This window comes from Orbicella faveolata, unplaced genomic scaffold (genome assembly GCF_042242905.1).
Source record: "Orbicella faveolata isolate gen_17 unplaced genomic scaffold, um_ofav_v1 contig_14, whole genome shotgun sequence".
In the NCBI taxonomy this organism is placed as follows: Eukaryota; Metazoa; Cnidaria; class Anthozoa; order Scleractinia; family Merulinidae; genus Orbicella; species Orbicella faveolata.
The window spans coordinates 11,263,953-11,280,000 of NW_028301541.1; the positions used below are offsets into that span (position 1 = coordinate 11,263,953).

Consider the following 16,048-nt stretch of genomic DNA (forward strand, 5'->3'; position numbering starts at 1 on the left):
ACTGAAAATGCTTGCAAATAAGGCTACTTATTTTGATGTATTTTACATGCAATATGTATAGAGACAAGCGGTCCCACATGATTGGAAAAGAAGTGCTGTCTCATAAGAAACCTTACCTATAGCCTTGAGTGAAATGCAAAGAAAAGGGTCTGTAAGCTCGTACGACTTGAATACACGCAAATTTTCCCAGCGGGCAGACAAAGAGTACTCTACATGTATGAATTTTTTTGGTAGGAGTGTCCTCTGTGACCCAAGAACCCTTAGCCTTTACCACTCCATGTTCAGCTGCAATTTTGCCACCCTAGTTATTCTGAACGTATGTGGTTGTAATATGTGTGCAACAAAAGCCAACGAAAAAAGCCTAGGCTTTGTGAGATAAGTGCGACCTTGCGTGGTATGAACCCGGCTTGTTTCAACAGCCTTTAATAATACACCAATAATTGCAAGTTCACCAACATGTTTCATCTCTAGATTACTTAATCCACGAGTTGGCCATAGGTCTCCTTTGAGTAATGATATTCCCCCGCATTCGGCGTCTTGTACTTCTCTGCTGTATTCGGCGATTCAATTGTTGTCTGCCAATGGCTCATCATGGTCAATGAGCATAAAACAAACGATGTGCAGTGTCAAGGGCCCACATAAATCTTAGCCTTTTTATTTGCTTCTTTGACGTTAACCGGTCTTCTTGACCATTTTCCTCTATTAACTATGGCTTGTGTTGAGCATAGACGTAAATTTATCTTAAATGAGTGATTCATTGCCTGTAATAAAGAATAATTTTCTCTTGTTGGTTTTCAAAAAACAGCGCGATCTGGCGAAAGATTAATACGCTACAATCCACACCTTTTGTTGTGGCATTCCAGGTTCTATGTCAACTGTCTTACTGATTTAATAATCAATAATGTGAAAACATTTAGCACGAAATAATGTAAACATTTTTATGAGTCTACGGAGACTGCCGCCGTCACCCAACGTATCAACAAATCGTTGTTTTTACAGGGACCTCTCCATTGACTTGGACTTGACACTATGACATATCTGTCTGTAAAACCTTGGTTGTTGATGAAAAATGCTGATTTTAGCAATAGAGAGAGTTTGAAAGTCAATTAGTGGAATCAGCTAAGGTATAATATATAGAGGATATTACACGGTGGCGAGAAGATATGAATTTTATATTCGAGTGGCGAGAGCAATATTGTTCTTGCCACGATAACATAAAATTCATATCTTCGAGCTAACGTGTAATGTTCTTTTTATTACATAGACATACCGATGACGGCGTTTTTGACGATTTTCCGAAGATTTCCGATCCATTTCCGAAGATTTCCGAAGATTCTCCAAAACTTGTCCGAAGGTCACACGAACGTTGCCGAATATTTTCTGAAAATGTCCGAAGATTAGCGAAGATTGCCGACGATTGCCGAGGACTTTCGAGGAGGACCCGAAGATGTTTCGATGACACATCAACGAATTTGAGTACAATTGAAGAGACAAACTTGATATCAGTGAAATCATCGATATCTTTACTAGTGAGGATATGGAAAATGCGCCACTCGAGTCCCGGATGTGGTTTCGTATGAGTTTTACGAGTGGTGTATTTTCCAGTAAAACATTCGTGTTTATATAATAAATTTAAAGTGACGACGTCGAACGAACTCATAATCTTTGATTACTACTAGTTGTAATTAATTATAACGCAAAAGCTTTTATGTCATGCTCGGTCACGCATAGCAATTACATTAAATAAAATTATCAGGTACAACAAAAAGCACCAGCTTTAAAGCTTCGAAAGCTACTTGTGTCCATTACTCCTTCTCTCGGTGAAATGCCTGGCTACTAAGCTACAAACCAACGAACGAAAGCGTTCTTGTTATTGTATGTAAAATTCTATTGAAAAACTGACAGGAACGAATCAATACTGGTTTGAAAATACCAGAGAAAGATCAAACATATGCCAAAGTTGGTAGATATCATGTCCATACTATTGTGGTAGACTGTTCACGGCCCTCTATTTTCTCGTATTTTTATTCGATCGTTCTAAACGCGCGGATAGAATCGTAAAGAGAACTAGACGCCAGCGCAAAACGGAAGACTTAGCTGGGTAGGGGGTGGGGACCGAGATAAATAGAGGGGCTGTAGACATCTTTGGAAAAAAGTGAATTTTCCGTTTCTCCAGAAACGGAAAATTCTCATTGGTTGAAAGGCGACAAAAGTGTCATCACCTTGACAGCAGCTGATTATGATTGCATCCAGGCGCGTTTTGCGGCTTGCAGCAGTTGTCATCACTGACATGTGCCGTGATTCGTAATGGAGCGGTTATTTTAAAAATGGAATCCTGTTAAGAGAAATTTCATCGTTTCTTCGCTCAAAGGTGAACAGAAAGAGGCTACTGTTCACTGATCTTCTTCAGTCGAAAGACGTTGTTGCAATTTTGCCGAAAGGCTTTGAGGAAAGTTTGATGTATCAACTCTGCGCAATGGCAAAAGAAATGCAAATGGTGCGAATGCTGTTGTTCTTATATTTCGCCACTCAAAAGCTTCAGGAAAGATCAAATAAAAGAGATGAAAGAGCTTAGGCTTCCTACCATCGTTTTGTCAACAAAGGACGAGGTGCTTCTGCCAATTGAAGAAGCGAAATACAAGCTTGTTTTCGGAAAACAGCGGATAAACTATTTTGAATGCAAAATTCCAAAACATCTTATAGAGCGAAGATTCTCCGCCAAACAATTGTGTCACTCTCATTGTAGTTGACGGGTGCCACACCTTGTAACAACTTCGGAATAAATTTTACGCAGATATGTAAGGTGTCTTGCCAAGATTCCCCAAGCGAATAGTAAAAGAACAAGCGCATATCGTACAAAAATCGGACGGACCGCTTGATTTCGGCTATCTCAGCCTTTAAGCAGCTTGTTTTTGGAGTTGAAGAAATCATCTGAGACGACATTCTTGACACCCGAATACACGTACCTGTTGTTGTTAGCAACTGATACTTCTATTCATCAAGCAATCTACCGCGCAAATTTAATTGGTCCGATTTAATTAGTTGGTCACGGGGTAGAACTGTTAGTAACAAGGTGTTAATAGGGGGAAGAGCCTATTAAGTCCTCTTTTTTCCAAAGATGTCTACAGTCTCTCTATTCTTCTTGCTCGCGTCGCTCGCAAACCCCCCCCCCCCCCCACCCCCACCCCCGCGTGCTTCGCGCTCGCTTCGCTCGCTTGTTGTTTCGGTGCGTAAATAGAGAGGCTGTGAACAGCCTACTATTGTAGAACTAAAATTGTTGGTAAGGGTTTCAGTTTAAAGTCTTCTCTGCTTTCCATTTTTGTAAGTTTACGCTGGTTTACGCGGTTTTACATTCAATAAATCAAGAAATGTACATGTAAATGTACAAAATTTCACTTGTCAATTATTTTGATTTTTTTCCAAAAACTTTTTTTCCGCGATTTGAGTTGCCAAACTCGGGGTGCGGCTTATCTGGGAGTGCGGCTTATCCACTGGGGTTTACGGTAATCCCCCAACATTCGACTCGCCTTGCAAATTGATCGAATTTCAGCCCAAGAACGACTTAGTCGTCCTTTAATTGCAAGAATGTATCAACTTTTCTTCAAAATGAAGCTGCACACGCCTTGTTTCTTTACGGAATAAGTAGCTCCACAAAATAGAGTAACATTTTGAATTGGCGCCGTTAATGCGTGAAACACAAAATAGAAAACAAAAGCGCGGTCGGCACTGAGTACTAAATAAAAGAAATACTTAACTGGGAAGGGCATGCTATTTTTGTTTCTGCATAATTGACTTACAACTACCACCCCTAAGGATTATTTGTACCGGGCCCCTGCAGTGGACCCCATGCTAACATGTTTATCAAACCAACAATGTAACTCTTAAGCAAGGCACACGAGTCATGAGATGAGAAAACTTAAAACTTAAGGCGGGTTTCACATCGTCTGTATTACGGAATGCTCTTTATTTCCAGTCAAAGGTTCCATAAATCCCGTCAGCCAGTACGCAAGCATTCTGCCTTTGCCCTGTAAAAGGAAATATTTCAGAAATAAAACTACTTCAAATGAACGGAAACACAAAATTTCTTTAACCTTAACTGAGCTAATTGCTCGTTGTCTTTAGCAATGGGTGAGCAATCATTCCCAGCTTTGGATGATTAGAGGTTCTAGTTGATATTATATTTTTCCTTTTCCTATGCACGGTATTTACCTTAATTTCTAATCTCTCCTCCTTGATGTGGGACACAGAAGACCCCAACATGTGCAATGGACTCGAATCTTTCCCTGGCTCTGTGATGTGGCACAAGCCAGGAGCCTTGCTCAACAGATTTCTAAATTAAAGACGAATTACGAGTCCTTTCAGTTCGAGAATTACTCTTACTCTGTGAACAAAACGAACATTTCTTGAAGATATCAAACCTCAAGGTTTCCTATTTTTTATATGAAATCAATTTACAGGGAATTAATTACCCGTATCCAGTGCATACGTAACTTGTTGTCCGTGTCGTTGTATTCAATTGCAGTTCCTTTGTTCTATTTTGTTTTTGAACATGTCATATACAAAAAAGAAATCTGTTTAACGGTCTGCTTGCTAACAAAGAAATGAGTCAGAAAAACTTACCTTCACGTCCAAATATCCCCTGAAGTCGGTTTCGTAGCCCCCAATCTCATCCAAAATGGCTTTAGTACATTCAGTAATTTGGATTTTCTGAGCTGAAGGAAAACGAAACTAAGGTTTATGATTCTAAATAATTCATACATAACGTCTTCTCTCAAATCGCACTCGTAAATCAACAGCAAAGGGGAAAAAGCACGTTCCGATATGATTTAACGTCTTGAAATGAAAATATAACCGTACCATTTGTATTGCAATTTAAAGAATTATAAAGCCCCGAATTATAAAGCCCCCGAAAAAACATTTGGAGCTTCAACTTGATTCGAACCCATAGCCTCTGTAGCCTCTGCGTTAACCCGTGAAAAGAATAAAACATGGAATGAACATTGTGAACTGCGGAAATACAAATGAAATGAAGATGAGACCATCGCAGTTGTATTGCTCCCAATGTAATGTCCTGCCTCGACATTTCCCTCTAACCTGCATTTCGAAACTGGGAGAATTAGAATTCTTGGACTCAACTAAGCTACTTAAAGAGATGAACAATAACGACAAACATCGTAGAACTTTTGACCTCCTTAAGTTGTTTTAGTTTTCTCTATTTAAAGTCAGTTACTTACGTTCACCAGATGTTTGCATCCTTGATGCAGTGTTAACTGTATCTCCAAACAAACAATATCGCGGCATTTTGTTGCCAACTACACCAGCAACACATGGTCCTAAAATGAATTCAACAAGACCAAACCAAAGAAAAATAAAAGTTACTTTGCAACCAGATCTACAGCAGAAATACATCTTTTAAATTTTTTTAATTAATTTTTTTTTTTCTTTTTACACTGCAAATCGTCAATCAAAAATCCAATGTTGCAACATAGATTTGCGGACCTCCAAGGAACAAACAACTGGTTTGAAAGGAAAGTATACTATGAAACGTGACAAGATGTAATGCAAATGAAAGATGCGTCCTCTCACTGGCATATATTAACAATACTTGCCATACCTTAGGCCATGACTTACCGGTATTTATACCGATCCGGACTGATAACTGTCCCGTGTAAAACTGAGGCAGTTTCAGTTCATCCACCGCTTTAAGCAAGTCAAGCGCCATGCGAGCTATTTGATCAGCGTGCTTGGTTCCATTCCTTTCAGGAAGACCTGATACCACCATGTATGCATCACCAATCGTCTCCACTTTGTACACATCATACCGGTTGATCAGTTCATCAAACGTACCATACACCGCGTCCAACATGGCTGTCACCTAAACAAACACAATACTGCGGCGATGTTTTGTTATCAAAGAATGACAAGCCAATGAAATACTTTCTTGAGTTTAGATGAACACAGATAAATTTAGATAGTTTGTTCAAGACAACACAGCTTTAGGATCTCTCGGTTTCTGTCCATCTGATGATATCTCAGGTAGCTTGGTATTTGGAAATGCATTATTTAACCCTACGACGTAACCTCTTGGGCATAAACGTTATACGTCTGACCGCACCCAAATCCGTAATTAGACAATCAGTTGTAATGCCCAATACCTGCCTTTTTGTATATTTATAGACCGATGAACCGCAGAGGCGGGCACCAAAAAGCTATCTTTAGGTATACAAATAAGGAGGTTCAGTTGCCTCATGGTTAGTGCACTCGTCTCCGGGTCGAGCGGTCCGCGTTTGAGCCCGGGCCAGGGACATCTTTTTGTGTTCTTGGGCAACACAGTGCGTCTCTCCACCCAGGTGTATAAATGAGTACCGGCAAATTAAATGCTGGGGTTAACCCTGCTATTGACTAGCATCCCATCCAGGGGGGAGTAGAAATACATAGTCGCTTCATGCTACAGAAACTGGGAAAAGCCTCGGCCTGGTGAGCCACTTGGCTCATATGTGGCCTTTTTTCATATAGAAATAAAAATATACTCGTCCTCACCTGTAAAGGTGTCATCACACTACACATCTCTGTGAAGTTTACGATGTCGCTGAAAAAAATCGTGACACTCGTGAAATACTCAGCTGGAACCTGCTGCTTTTTCTTCAGCATCTCGGCAACTGAATGAGGGAACATTTGGTAAAGCAGGGTGTCGGCTCGCCTTTTCTCTTCTTGCAATTCTAAAGTAGTCTTTCCGAGCCTGAAAGCGTAGTTTTGTATTGTACCCGTCATGCGATAAACGGAAATAACAAGGAAGGGCACCAAAAGGAGAGTGAACATAAGAAATGCCAGGCTTTTGGCTAAATCTGATTTGTTCTTATCCTTTTGGTTTTCCAGCTGAACTCGAAGGAATTTTCCTGCATTTTTTTGAACATCAAACAGGTTGTCAAGATATATGGTCATGATGTCAAACCATTTCTCTCCGTTTGTTACCGATGCCTCGCCAGGTTCGTTTGCGAAAATTACTTCTCGCTTTTTCTCGATCGTTTGCTGCACCGTTGTGTTAAGTTCTTCCTTTAAGCTTTCCTTGATCACAGGCATTAGTTTTCCACTTGACTCTAAGAACTCTTTTCCCAGAGCGCTCTGATTACCAAACCACACTAGGTGGCTCGTGCTGTTAAAATGTCCTTTTGCGAAGAAAGACCCTCCCAGCGCTCGCTCTATTCCGATTTTATCTTTACCGGCGAGGAACATGTAGTAACCAACTAAGTCCACATAAATATCCATCGAATCGCTCTTAGTCGCTTCGAAAAACCAATCCAGCATCAAGTCGATTGGTAAAGTGTAAAAAGAAATTTGTTCCTCGGGCGTGCCGCTTTTACATTTTTCTCCAACTTTATCCCTGTGGTTGTTCAAATGGGTCTGAAGACGTTCAGGGCTAAGAAGAAATTCCTTTCGAATTTCTGTATCAAAAGGCCACTCCGTTTCCCACAGAGCTTTGTCAGTTGCCAGACGAGCATTTTTCAATTTTTCACAAACATTTTCTTCGTCTTCTTTTCCTTTGGAGCCCAAACATAGCACCGTAAGGCCTCGCTCAATTTGCAGGTGATGGATCAACGATGCCACTAGAAGACTTGCTCTGAGTTCAGTCTCCAAGTTGTTGGCTCTAACGATATTTTCCTTCGCCTTTTGGACATCTTCGACAACGAAAATCAATAGCCCGACCACGGCTATCATTGCCACGCAAATGATTTTCAGGGACTGCACTCGACGGCCAGCGGATGTAGTGTAGTCATATCGCCAGCACATGCGCAAGAATTCGACTCCCTTGTTAATTCCTTCCATTTGCTGAGATCTTCTACTGTTCGTTAGTAAAGCTAGCCTATAGGAAAAATGTGAAACAGAAACTTGGTTTGCAGGATTGTAAACATCTACATAATTCTTGAATTGTATCTTTCAGTAGTATAGAGTCATCGTTGAAAGAAATAAAACATGTAGTGAAATTCAATAGGTCCTTCTACCAAAAGTCAACAACTTGAACAAATTTCCATACTAGCAACAGATAATAATATTAGTCTAGTCAAAAAAGACCCTAAGGGGCTTTTTGCCTTTTCTTAAATAAAAATTACTGATTTGAATTTAGCCATACCACGATGGTTAATTGGCTTCGAAAAGAGATTGTCGGAACGTTTGAAGTTCATCGAACCCTATAAACCGGTCTCCAAAGGAAGAAAATGTCAAACGAACTACACGCACATAAGTGTTTCCTTTCAGCTTCTTTTCCCCTGCGACATTCCTATATGTTTCTTTTATTCCTGGCAATTTTTTTGTCCTGTCGGATCTTGGCCAGTACAGCATCAGTGTGTACAGGGGTTATTTCTTTTCAAGGCGCTGGTATCGAAGCATTTTCCAGTCAGGCTTAAAATTTTATACATTTATTATGCAACAATGGAATCAAAATAAATAAACGAGATGTGTGACCATCACCAAAATGAATATTCATCTATAGCAGTCTGCATAGTATTTGGAATGACGAAAAATCGAGGTCGTATAAAGAATCGTTTTTTGTTTATAGCTTATCCGAAACATGCACAGTTTCTTAGATTCTGGGGCACAGAAAGAGCACATTTGTGAGAATTCATCAGGGATCATTAAGGCCACTAAGTAAACAACCGATTGTCCTTTCTAAAACGATTGTCAAGTTGTTGGGAAATTTATACCTGTTCCAGGGCGAAGAAGCATGTATGAAATTTCGAAACGCACAACGATATAAGCTTCAAACTGCGTCCAGTAGCTCAAGTTAAAAGACAGAATTAACTATAACTAACTTTTATTCTATTTGGAAATCTTTGGCAACGGGCTGAACTATTACCGAGTTCAGTCCACTCGAACCAAACCAGTACTTTGAACATGAGAAAATACGAGTTCCACGTTACAGTTGCATCAATTCTGCATTAAAAGTCATCTTAAACGATTTTGATAATTTAGTTACAATTTTTCTTTTATATCGGGTACTGACAACACTAAACACAGCGTTAGAAGTTTGGCAAAATTTTCAAGAACCGCACGTGATGGCGTCTTCCAAACTTCTTTACCTCTTACTAACATTATTAACCGAGTTCGACGGTCCGTACTGTAAGTTACGGACCGAGTTTTTTCCCTTTCGATTTATGGCCCAAGCGTGAAGCGCGCGGGCCATAAAACGACGGGGAAAAAACAAGGATCCGTAACTTACAGTACGGGCCGAAAAGACAAGGTTAGTAATATATCTCTTCTATGTGTCTGACGGATTCGGGAACGATTTCTTTTTACACGGAACGGCTTCAAATTTCTGATGCACATCGAAAGCAAAACGAGTCAATTTGAAATCATTAAGTCGTTAGCACATTTAATATACAATTTAACGTTTAAGAAAGTTTTAAACTTTTACTTGCTACAAAATTTAAGAGCTCTTGGTGATAAACCACGAAACATTTTGGCAACAAAAACAGCTTTAAATTTTAGCGGGCCGTATAGTAGAGTAGGGTCCGCTAAATTGACCAGTCACAGCGCGCGTAGTAACTGAGAGATATACATCTCGTCCCCAGAGGAAGCGCTCCTTTTGGTCAGCACCAAGAATCGCGACCTCTGGGAAGGTGCAATTTTCTGAGCATGCGCAGAGTAATCGTTTCGTATTCTCAGCCAATCAAATTTGTCAGAGTTGACTTTGAGCATGCGCAAAGTGACGGGAAGTCCATGAATTGCGGACTTCTGGTGTTGGACCTTCCCAGAGGTCGCGTTTCTTGGTGCTGACCAAAAGGAGCGCAGCCTCTAGGGACGAGAATGAGAGATATATTAAGTACTCTTATTGACGATAAGAATTAGCCAATGAGCGTGCAATAAATTTTACAGCTGTCGTGAAAAAAACAATCACTTAACGGATTAAGATATTTCTGAAGATAAAACGATATTTAAATCAACCAAAAAGGAAAAAAGAAATAATGATAAGGTTTCATCAGTATTAAACCCTGGTGATAAGATTTTTTGCTTCCTTTTAGTATTTTAATGATTCATTAGTATACTCCAAAATTGATAATTGTTGTAAGGACAAATGTTGCCGTCGCATGGCCGCATTTAATTCTTTTGTTATTTTTTTTCGTTTGTATGCGCATTCTTTCCGTCATCCTGGCATTCTTTTTGATTACCTCGTTTTCACGTAATCAATATTCTGTTAGGTTTTTTCGCATAATTTCGTTCTGTTTCAGTCCCTTTTTGTATGAGTTTTTCTGGTCTATTTGTGCATTTCCATCGCGACGTTACAGTCATCTTGTCCCAGTTTCCTTTATAGCAGTCTTAGTCATACAACGTTTGTAAATATCGTCTACCTTTGGCTCGTTATTTCTGTTTCTTTTCAATATTGTATTCGTTCTTCATAACTTGTAATTTATTTTGTTTGTACCAAACGCACGCTTTTTATCGCTTTCTTCGCTTTTATCGTTTATCACCGTACTCTATCGTTTGAATTGTACATTTCTTGCATCGATTATTAAAGCACATGTAGCGTGTTGGACGCTTGACTACAATAACAAATATGTTTGTGTATTTTCATTTAGATCTCTTAGACCTTTAATTTTATTTAGAAAAGATTCCATGGCAAAATATTGATTTTAAACAAGTTATGAGGAAATACGATTCTGTCTAGTAATTATTTCTAGATCACAGCTGTCATCAGGCTGTCTTTTGGTTGTCACATGAATTAAACTACAATAAAAGCGACTAAAGTGACTGACACAAGCGTGAAGTGTTTGCTCAGTGAATAGTCTAGGGTTTTGCCTTGGGAAATTGTTAGAAAAAAAGAAAGAGATCGTGCTCTTTTTTGCAATGCGTGCGAAGATGGCGCTCAAGAAGGCGGAAACTCGTAGACGTCGTATTTCAGTTATGGATACTTTACACGATCCGATCGAAGGTTCGAACGCATCCAAGCGGCCATTTATAGGGATGGAGCGCAAGCGACTCAGTCGAACCAATCGAACTCATTCGGTTCTATTTTGTTAGGGAAAATAAACAATATCAATAAGCTATGTTCCTTTCAATGTTGTAGAAATTTTTAAGTCGGATGATTGTAGAAGATAATATTGCGAAACATAAACACACAGCAAATGAAACTGCCTTTGTAATATAAAGGTTACCAAACAAGTTCCGAACGAGTTAAAACTGCGCTTTAATAAGTAAAACGTGTCTGCAGTAATGGGATGTTCAGGTAGGTAACAATAGGTAACAATGTACAACATGTGTGAAATAATAGCCCCACCAGCGTTCTCATCACCTCATAACAAACTTCCAGTAAAACTAAGAGTGAGATTTTCTGCGAAAAAATAAGAATCTACCAATATCGATAAGTTCTGTACATTTCAATAACGTAGAAATGTAAATAAACACCTTGCTGGAGTTTCGTTTTAAACACTGTCCGTAAATCGACACGGAAGCGTGTTGGTCATGTGGGATATACTGACCCTGAAATCTGTAATTTTTAATATTGTTAATAGCAGTTTTCTTCAAAAGCAAACGTTGCGGATATTCCACGGCTAAGAAAGCCATGTTCAAAATTAAATACTACGAAATATGTGTCTATCAACGATCGATGTTTAATCGTAATCGTTGTTTCAAAATGAATTTTACATCCTGATATTTTTTCAAAGCTGACCACCTGAAATGCATCGACAATTTACAGATTTACGACCAATATATAATTTAGGGGAAAATGAAAAATCATTGTTATGCTTAATTTGCTTGCTATCTTGACAGCAGCCATCATACGAATAAATCTATGAATACGAAAGCTACATATAATTTAATGAGGACGACGAAAAACAAGACAACAGATGAAAAAATACACTCGGTGTTACTGTCAGGCACTTGTCGGACACTAAAATGAAAATTCTTAAAACGAAGAAGGATCTGCTTAACGTCATGGTACTTGAATATAAAAATTAATTTTAAGCTTCCCGGGTTTTCGGAATTATTTTCTTTTAAAAATCTGCACCCTTATCTCGCGGTTAGAATACTATTTGTAGCCATCTTTATAAGCGGCAAAACGTTCAAGATTTCTTTCATCTTCCTGGCATGTGAAAAGATGTACTAGGTGTAATAAAGCATTTTTTCCGTCAACATTTCCCAAATTTCAAAACGTTTTCGACATATCCATGCCAAGAATACGAAGATGATACATACCTTATGAGGGTAACGCATTAGTTTTACAATTACGTAGTACCTGGATCCTTTAGCAAAGTTGTTTTAAAAGTTGAGAAAAAAAACAATATTAGACACAAATTTGAAAACAAAAATAAAATGTATGTATGTAAATGTATGTATGTATCAAGGAGCTAAAAGGTTGCACATTTTTCCTTACAAGACTGAATTGTTTAATACCACAAACATAACATCCATTGTCTATCTCTTCTGAAATTCATAGACATGGGTTGCGAGAATCTTGAAACAATAATGCCAGTTCTTTTGCTTATGGAGGATTTTGTGTGGCTATGCTTTCTTCTATTTCGGTTCCAACAACATGAAAACCTTGTTTCTATGCAAAATGAGTGCAGAGTATTTTCTAAACAGCCACAGCAAAAGGGATGATTCATTTGGCGACACGAGATTTTTATGCAGTGAAAGATCTTTGCAGCTTTCATTCGCCGGTGTTCCATTGATCCCTATCTTTTCTCAGCAATGAAAACATAACACAAACAGTGTTTCGTCGACACTTTCATTAAAGCCTTTTAAACTTACCGTTATTAAGAATTCCTGATTGCTATCCTTAAATTCCATGAAATCTTACAGGAATATGCTGAAGTGTTGCTGCTTTTAATTTTAGATCTTTTGACCTGTTTCACGGCGTAGTTTTTCTTGTGGTGAGTAATTTTGTTCCTCATGCTGCGAACATCTGTTTTGTCGTGCCACTCATCTTAACAACGAAGTGCAATGCAAATTCCTCCTAGCAAAATTGCCCTAGGGGGATAATGGATTATACGGAGTAAGGCTCCGCTCGCAAGACTCCTTTTTCAGGCTGGAGGTATATAAAGAATAGAGTTTTCACGAGTTGAAGTATAGAAAAGAGTAGCAAAAAGTGTATTAATAGGACTAACTAATATCTCGCTGAAGTATGTTATTGACAGGAAGGTGCCAAGGCTTTTGGGGGTGTCTAATGAGCAGGACAATGGCTATGCTCGTGCGTTATGAATCTTTGTATATTTCTAAGGCGTTATCTGCAAGACAACAACGCAAAATGACGAAGTATTTTGCTTTGGAATTGAACGCTGACATTTCATATTCTGTCTGAGCAAGTTTTCAGGCTGCTAGGTGAACGTAGCCTAGACAATTACTATATTGGAAGTTGTCCTCGGCTAAACTGTCGCCGGCCACTGCTTAATTAAGCTCCCTACTGTTAAAAACGGTAGCAACTTCCACGGTGGATGAAACATGGCAAATTGAATCGAACATAAATTCGTTGTCAGCGACAAAACACATTTGGCAGAGATTTGTCAAAATAAGCGCTAAACTTGAAGATATCCGAATTGCCGTGCAGCAGCTAATGAATTTGGTGAAAATAAAAATAAAATATTCCGGTGACAGTATTGACGTCAACGATTACTTAAGCTGTCGGCAACTTTGATAACAGATAGTGAAACTGTCATTTAACTCTGCTGTTTCACTTTCGATCTTTTCACTTCTAAACTTCCGGATTTTAAAGTTTAGACTATTCGATTCATATTAAATTGCTTGTTTTTCGTTTTTGTTTTGCCTGAACCAAATGTCTCTCACGTTTCATTTTAGAAGTGTTAATATTATCGATTCCAATCTGTCATGTTGATAAAAACAAACTAAAATAAATCAGTAAGTTTAAAAAAAAATAATAATTTTTTTGTTATAAAATTAAGTCGGTAAGTTGCGGTTCCGCCACTTACATTAAGTAAAAATTGGATATAGCCGTTAATGGTGAAAATTGCAGTTACGTTTTATAATAGAATTGTAGAAACTCAGGAAATATTGTGCCTTGTAAAATGCTTTTCAATTTCCTTTTGTTATTTCTAAGATCAGAAAAGAATATATATATGAACAACGCCACAAAAGCGGTGTCCAACGGATTTTGTAAAACTGACAATCTTCCAACCAAAGCGGGTTTGTTCGAAAAATGAAGGAAGAAAAGAAAATAAAGACGTTATTTGCCGGTCTAGAGCGGTCCATATAGGGAAAAATTCTGCCCTCGGTCTTGAGTACGGCCAAGAGGCTTCGGCTTAAGAACTAGGGCCGTATTCGGTCTTGAACTTTGCGGGAGCATGAATAAAAAATTTCAAATAAAGAACGATTGTTTCTGTACACAAGCCTTTATAAAATTGAGAAAACGTGAAGGTCAGAAGCTAATTGGTGTTTTCTGTTCAAGCTCTAAGCCTTGTTACACTTTGATTTAAAACTAAAATACCTTTGTTATGACTCAAACAATGCAGAAAATACATCTTGCCTTTCCATTGTGTTCTTCAATGTCTGTTTACCTCAGTTGTGCTAACCTAGAGGAAAGTAATGTCGGCTCTTTGCATTATCCATACAAGTACCATCTTCCGCTTGTCGGAAGATGGTAATAAGCTTTGAAAATTTAAAGAAACTAATTCAAAATTTGTTGTCATGTTTTACGGATTCTGTTTTTCCAAGGAAAGAGTAAAAACCTTACACATCGACAAACACCTTAATTAGGATATTATGGTCGTTATCCATTCTAACAAGAATTCCGGTCTGAATTTATTGAAATTCCGAGGGTGAATGGAATAGCATTTCCTGAATTTCCGTAGAACACGACATCCTTGCGAGGCATGCCCGAGTTTTCGAAAAAATTCTAACCCGGAATTTCAGTCGCATATAATAATCTTCCCTTAATTTCCTAACTTTCCAACTGGATGGTTTTCATTTCGGGAATTCAACAATTTTCGGTTTTTCTGGAAACTTTCCTTGAAAATAACGTGACCATTTACCCTTGTACGCACGTGACTTGATTGAATGGAAAGCGCGCGCCAAGTACCTCACGAGTCATTTTAGCCAGCGGTACGCAGGCAGGCGTAATATGGATATATTAATTTTTCCTTTTTTATCGTGAATGTTACGCCTTTTACCTTTGTGACATGCTAAACTGTTTCTAAGTTTCGAGACCTTGAGTGAATTTGGAGGATCAGGTTTATAGCTTTTTAAACTCTTCTTTGCCTGTTATGGCCGCTTTTTTTATTTAACGATAGACCAAATTTTTTCCTTTCTACGGCCCTTTCCATCTCCTCAAAACCCTATAATTTATAATTTTTAAACCTTATAATTTTTTTTTTCAGGTGAGCGCTTTGTGTTGAAATCTTTCATTCAAAAAAAAATCGTTTGTATTATACATACTTCTTGGCGAGTAACGCTTGGTTTGCAGCGGGGAAAACATTTAAGAAAATAAAACTGAAGTCCGTATTATCGAGGTCGCTTCAGGAGTTTCTTCTGTCTTTGGTAAGAGCTTACTTCGAAAACAAGTTTCCAATATTGGTTAATTTCCGTTTTGTGTCTTTTTTTGTGTCCATCAGGTTACTTCATAGATTCAACATAACATGAAAATCACTTGGTGGGGTGAAAAACGGTGACTCGTACAGGTTTGTATTGACACATTTGTTGTTGTTGTTTTTATTTTTCCGGATAAATGATTTCACTGTTGTGGCAGAAATATTGTTGATTTTGTTCTCAGATTTTAATTGATTCAACTGCCTGACCGCAATTTCGGGTGGTTTCATAAAAGTGTAGATATTTTACTTTTCTTTTTTGGATAAATTTTAAACAATGATGCTTTTCCTTTGTTTTTCTCTCATCTGTAACCCAAGAGAAATCCTGTCTGCACGCTTCCTTTCAGCAAATAATTTTACATGTAGCACGTGTTATTCCGGACACTTCTTTCGCAATGCTGATGTTTTTGGAACGAGATCAGTTGTATAGGGTTGGCTAATTTCCCTGGTAAGTGACTAAGCCGGTTAAGATGCTGTTTTTGGTTATTTTGCCGACAATTTTAAGAAAAATGGTACTT

The 16,048-nt window shown here is 38.4% G+C and overlaps 1 protein-coding gene across 5 annotated transcripts in view; it reads right to left on the bottom strand.

Moving 5' to 3' along the window:
- Nucleotides 1–3,929: 3,929 nt before the first annotated feature.
- Nucleotides 3,930–16,048, bottom strand: part of LOC110069312 (uncharacterized) — a 16,017-nt gene continuing 3,898 nt past the window's right edge. Inside the window, exons 1-7 of one of the 5 annotated variants that reach the window (XM_020776831.2) lie at nt 14,435–14,522; nt 6,541–7,861; nt 5,632–5,875; nt 5,235–5,333; nt 4,621–4,712; nt 4,210–4,330; nt 3,930–4,025 (exon numbers count right to left, since the gene is read on the bottom strand). In XM_020776831.2, the coding sequence (XP_020632490.1) occupies nt 4,211–4,330; nt 4,621–4,712; nt 5,235–5,333; nt 5,632–5,875; nt 6,541–7,824 (1,839 nt within the window). In that variant the 5' untranslated portion in view covers nt 7,825–7,861; nt 14,435–14,522 and the 3' untranslated portion in view covers nt 3,930–4,025; nt 4,210. Of the gene's footprint in view, nt 4,026–4,209; nt 4,331–4,620; nt 4,713–5,234; nt 5,334–5,631; nt 5,876–6,540; nt 7,862–12,744; nt 13,114–14,434; nt 14,523–16,048 lie in introns of those variants that run through there. The other 4 variants (XM_089286609.1, XM_020776829.2, XM_089286610.1 and 1 more) reach the window with 4 other exon arrangements.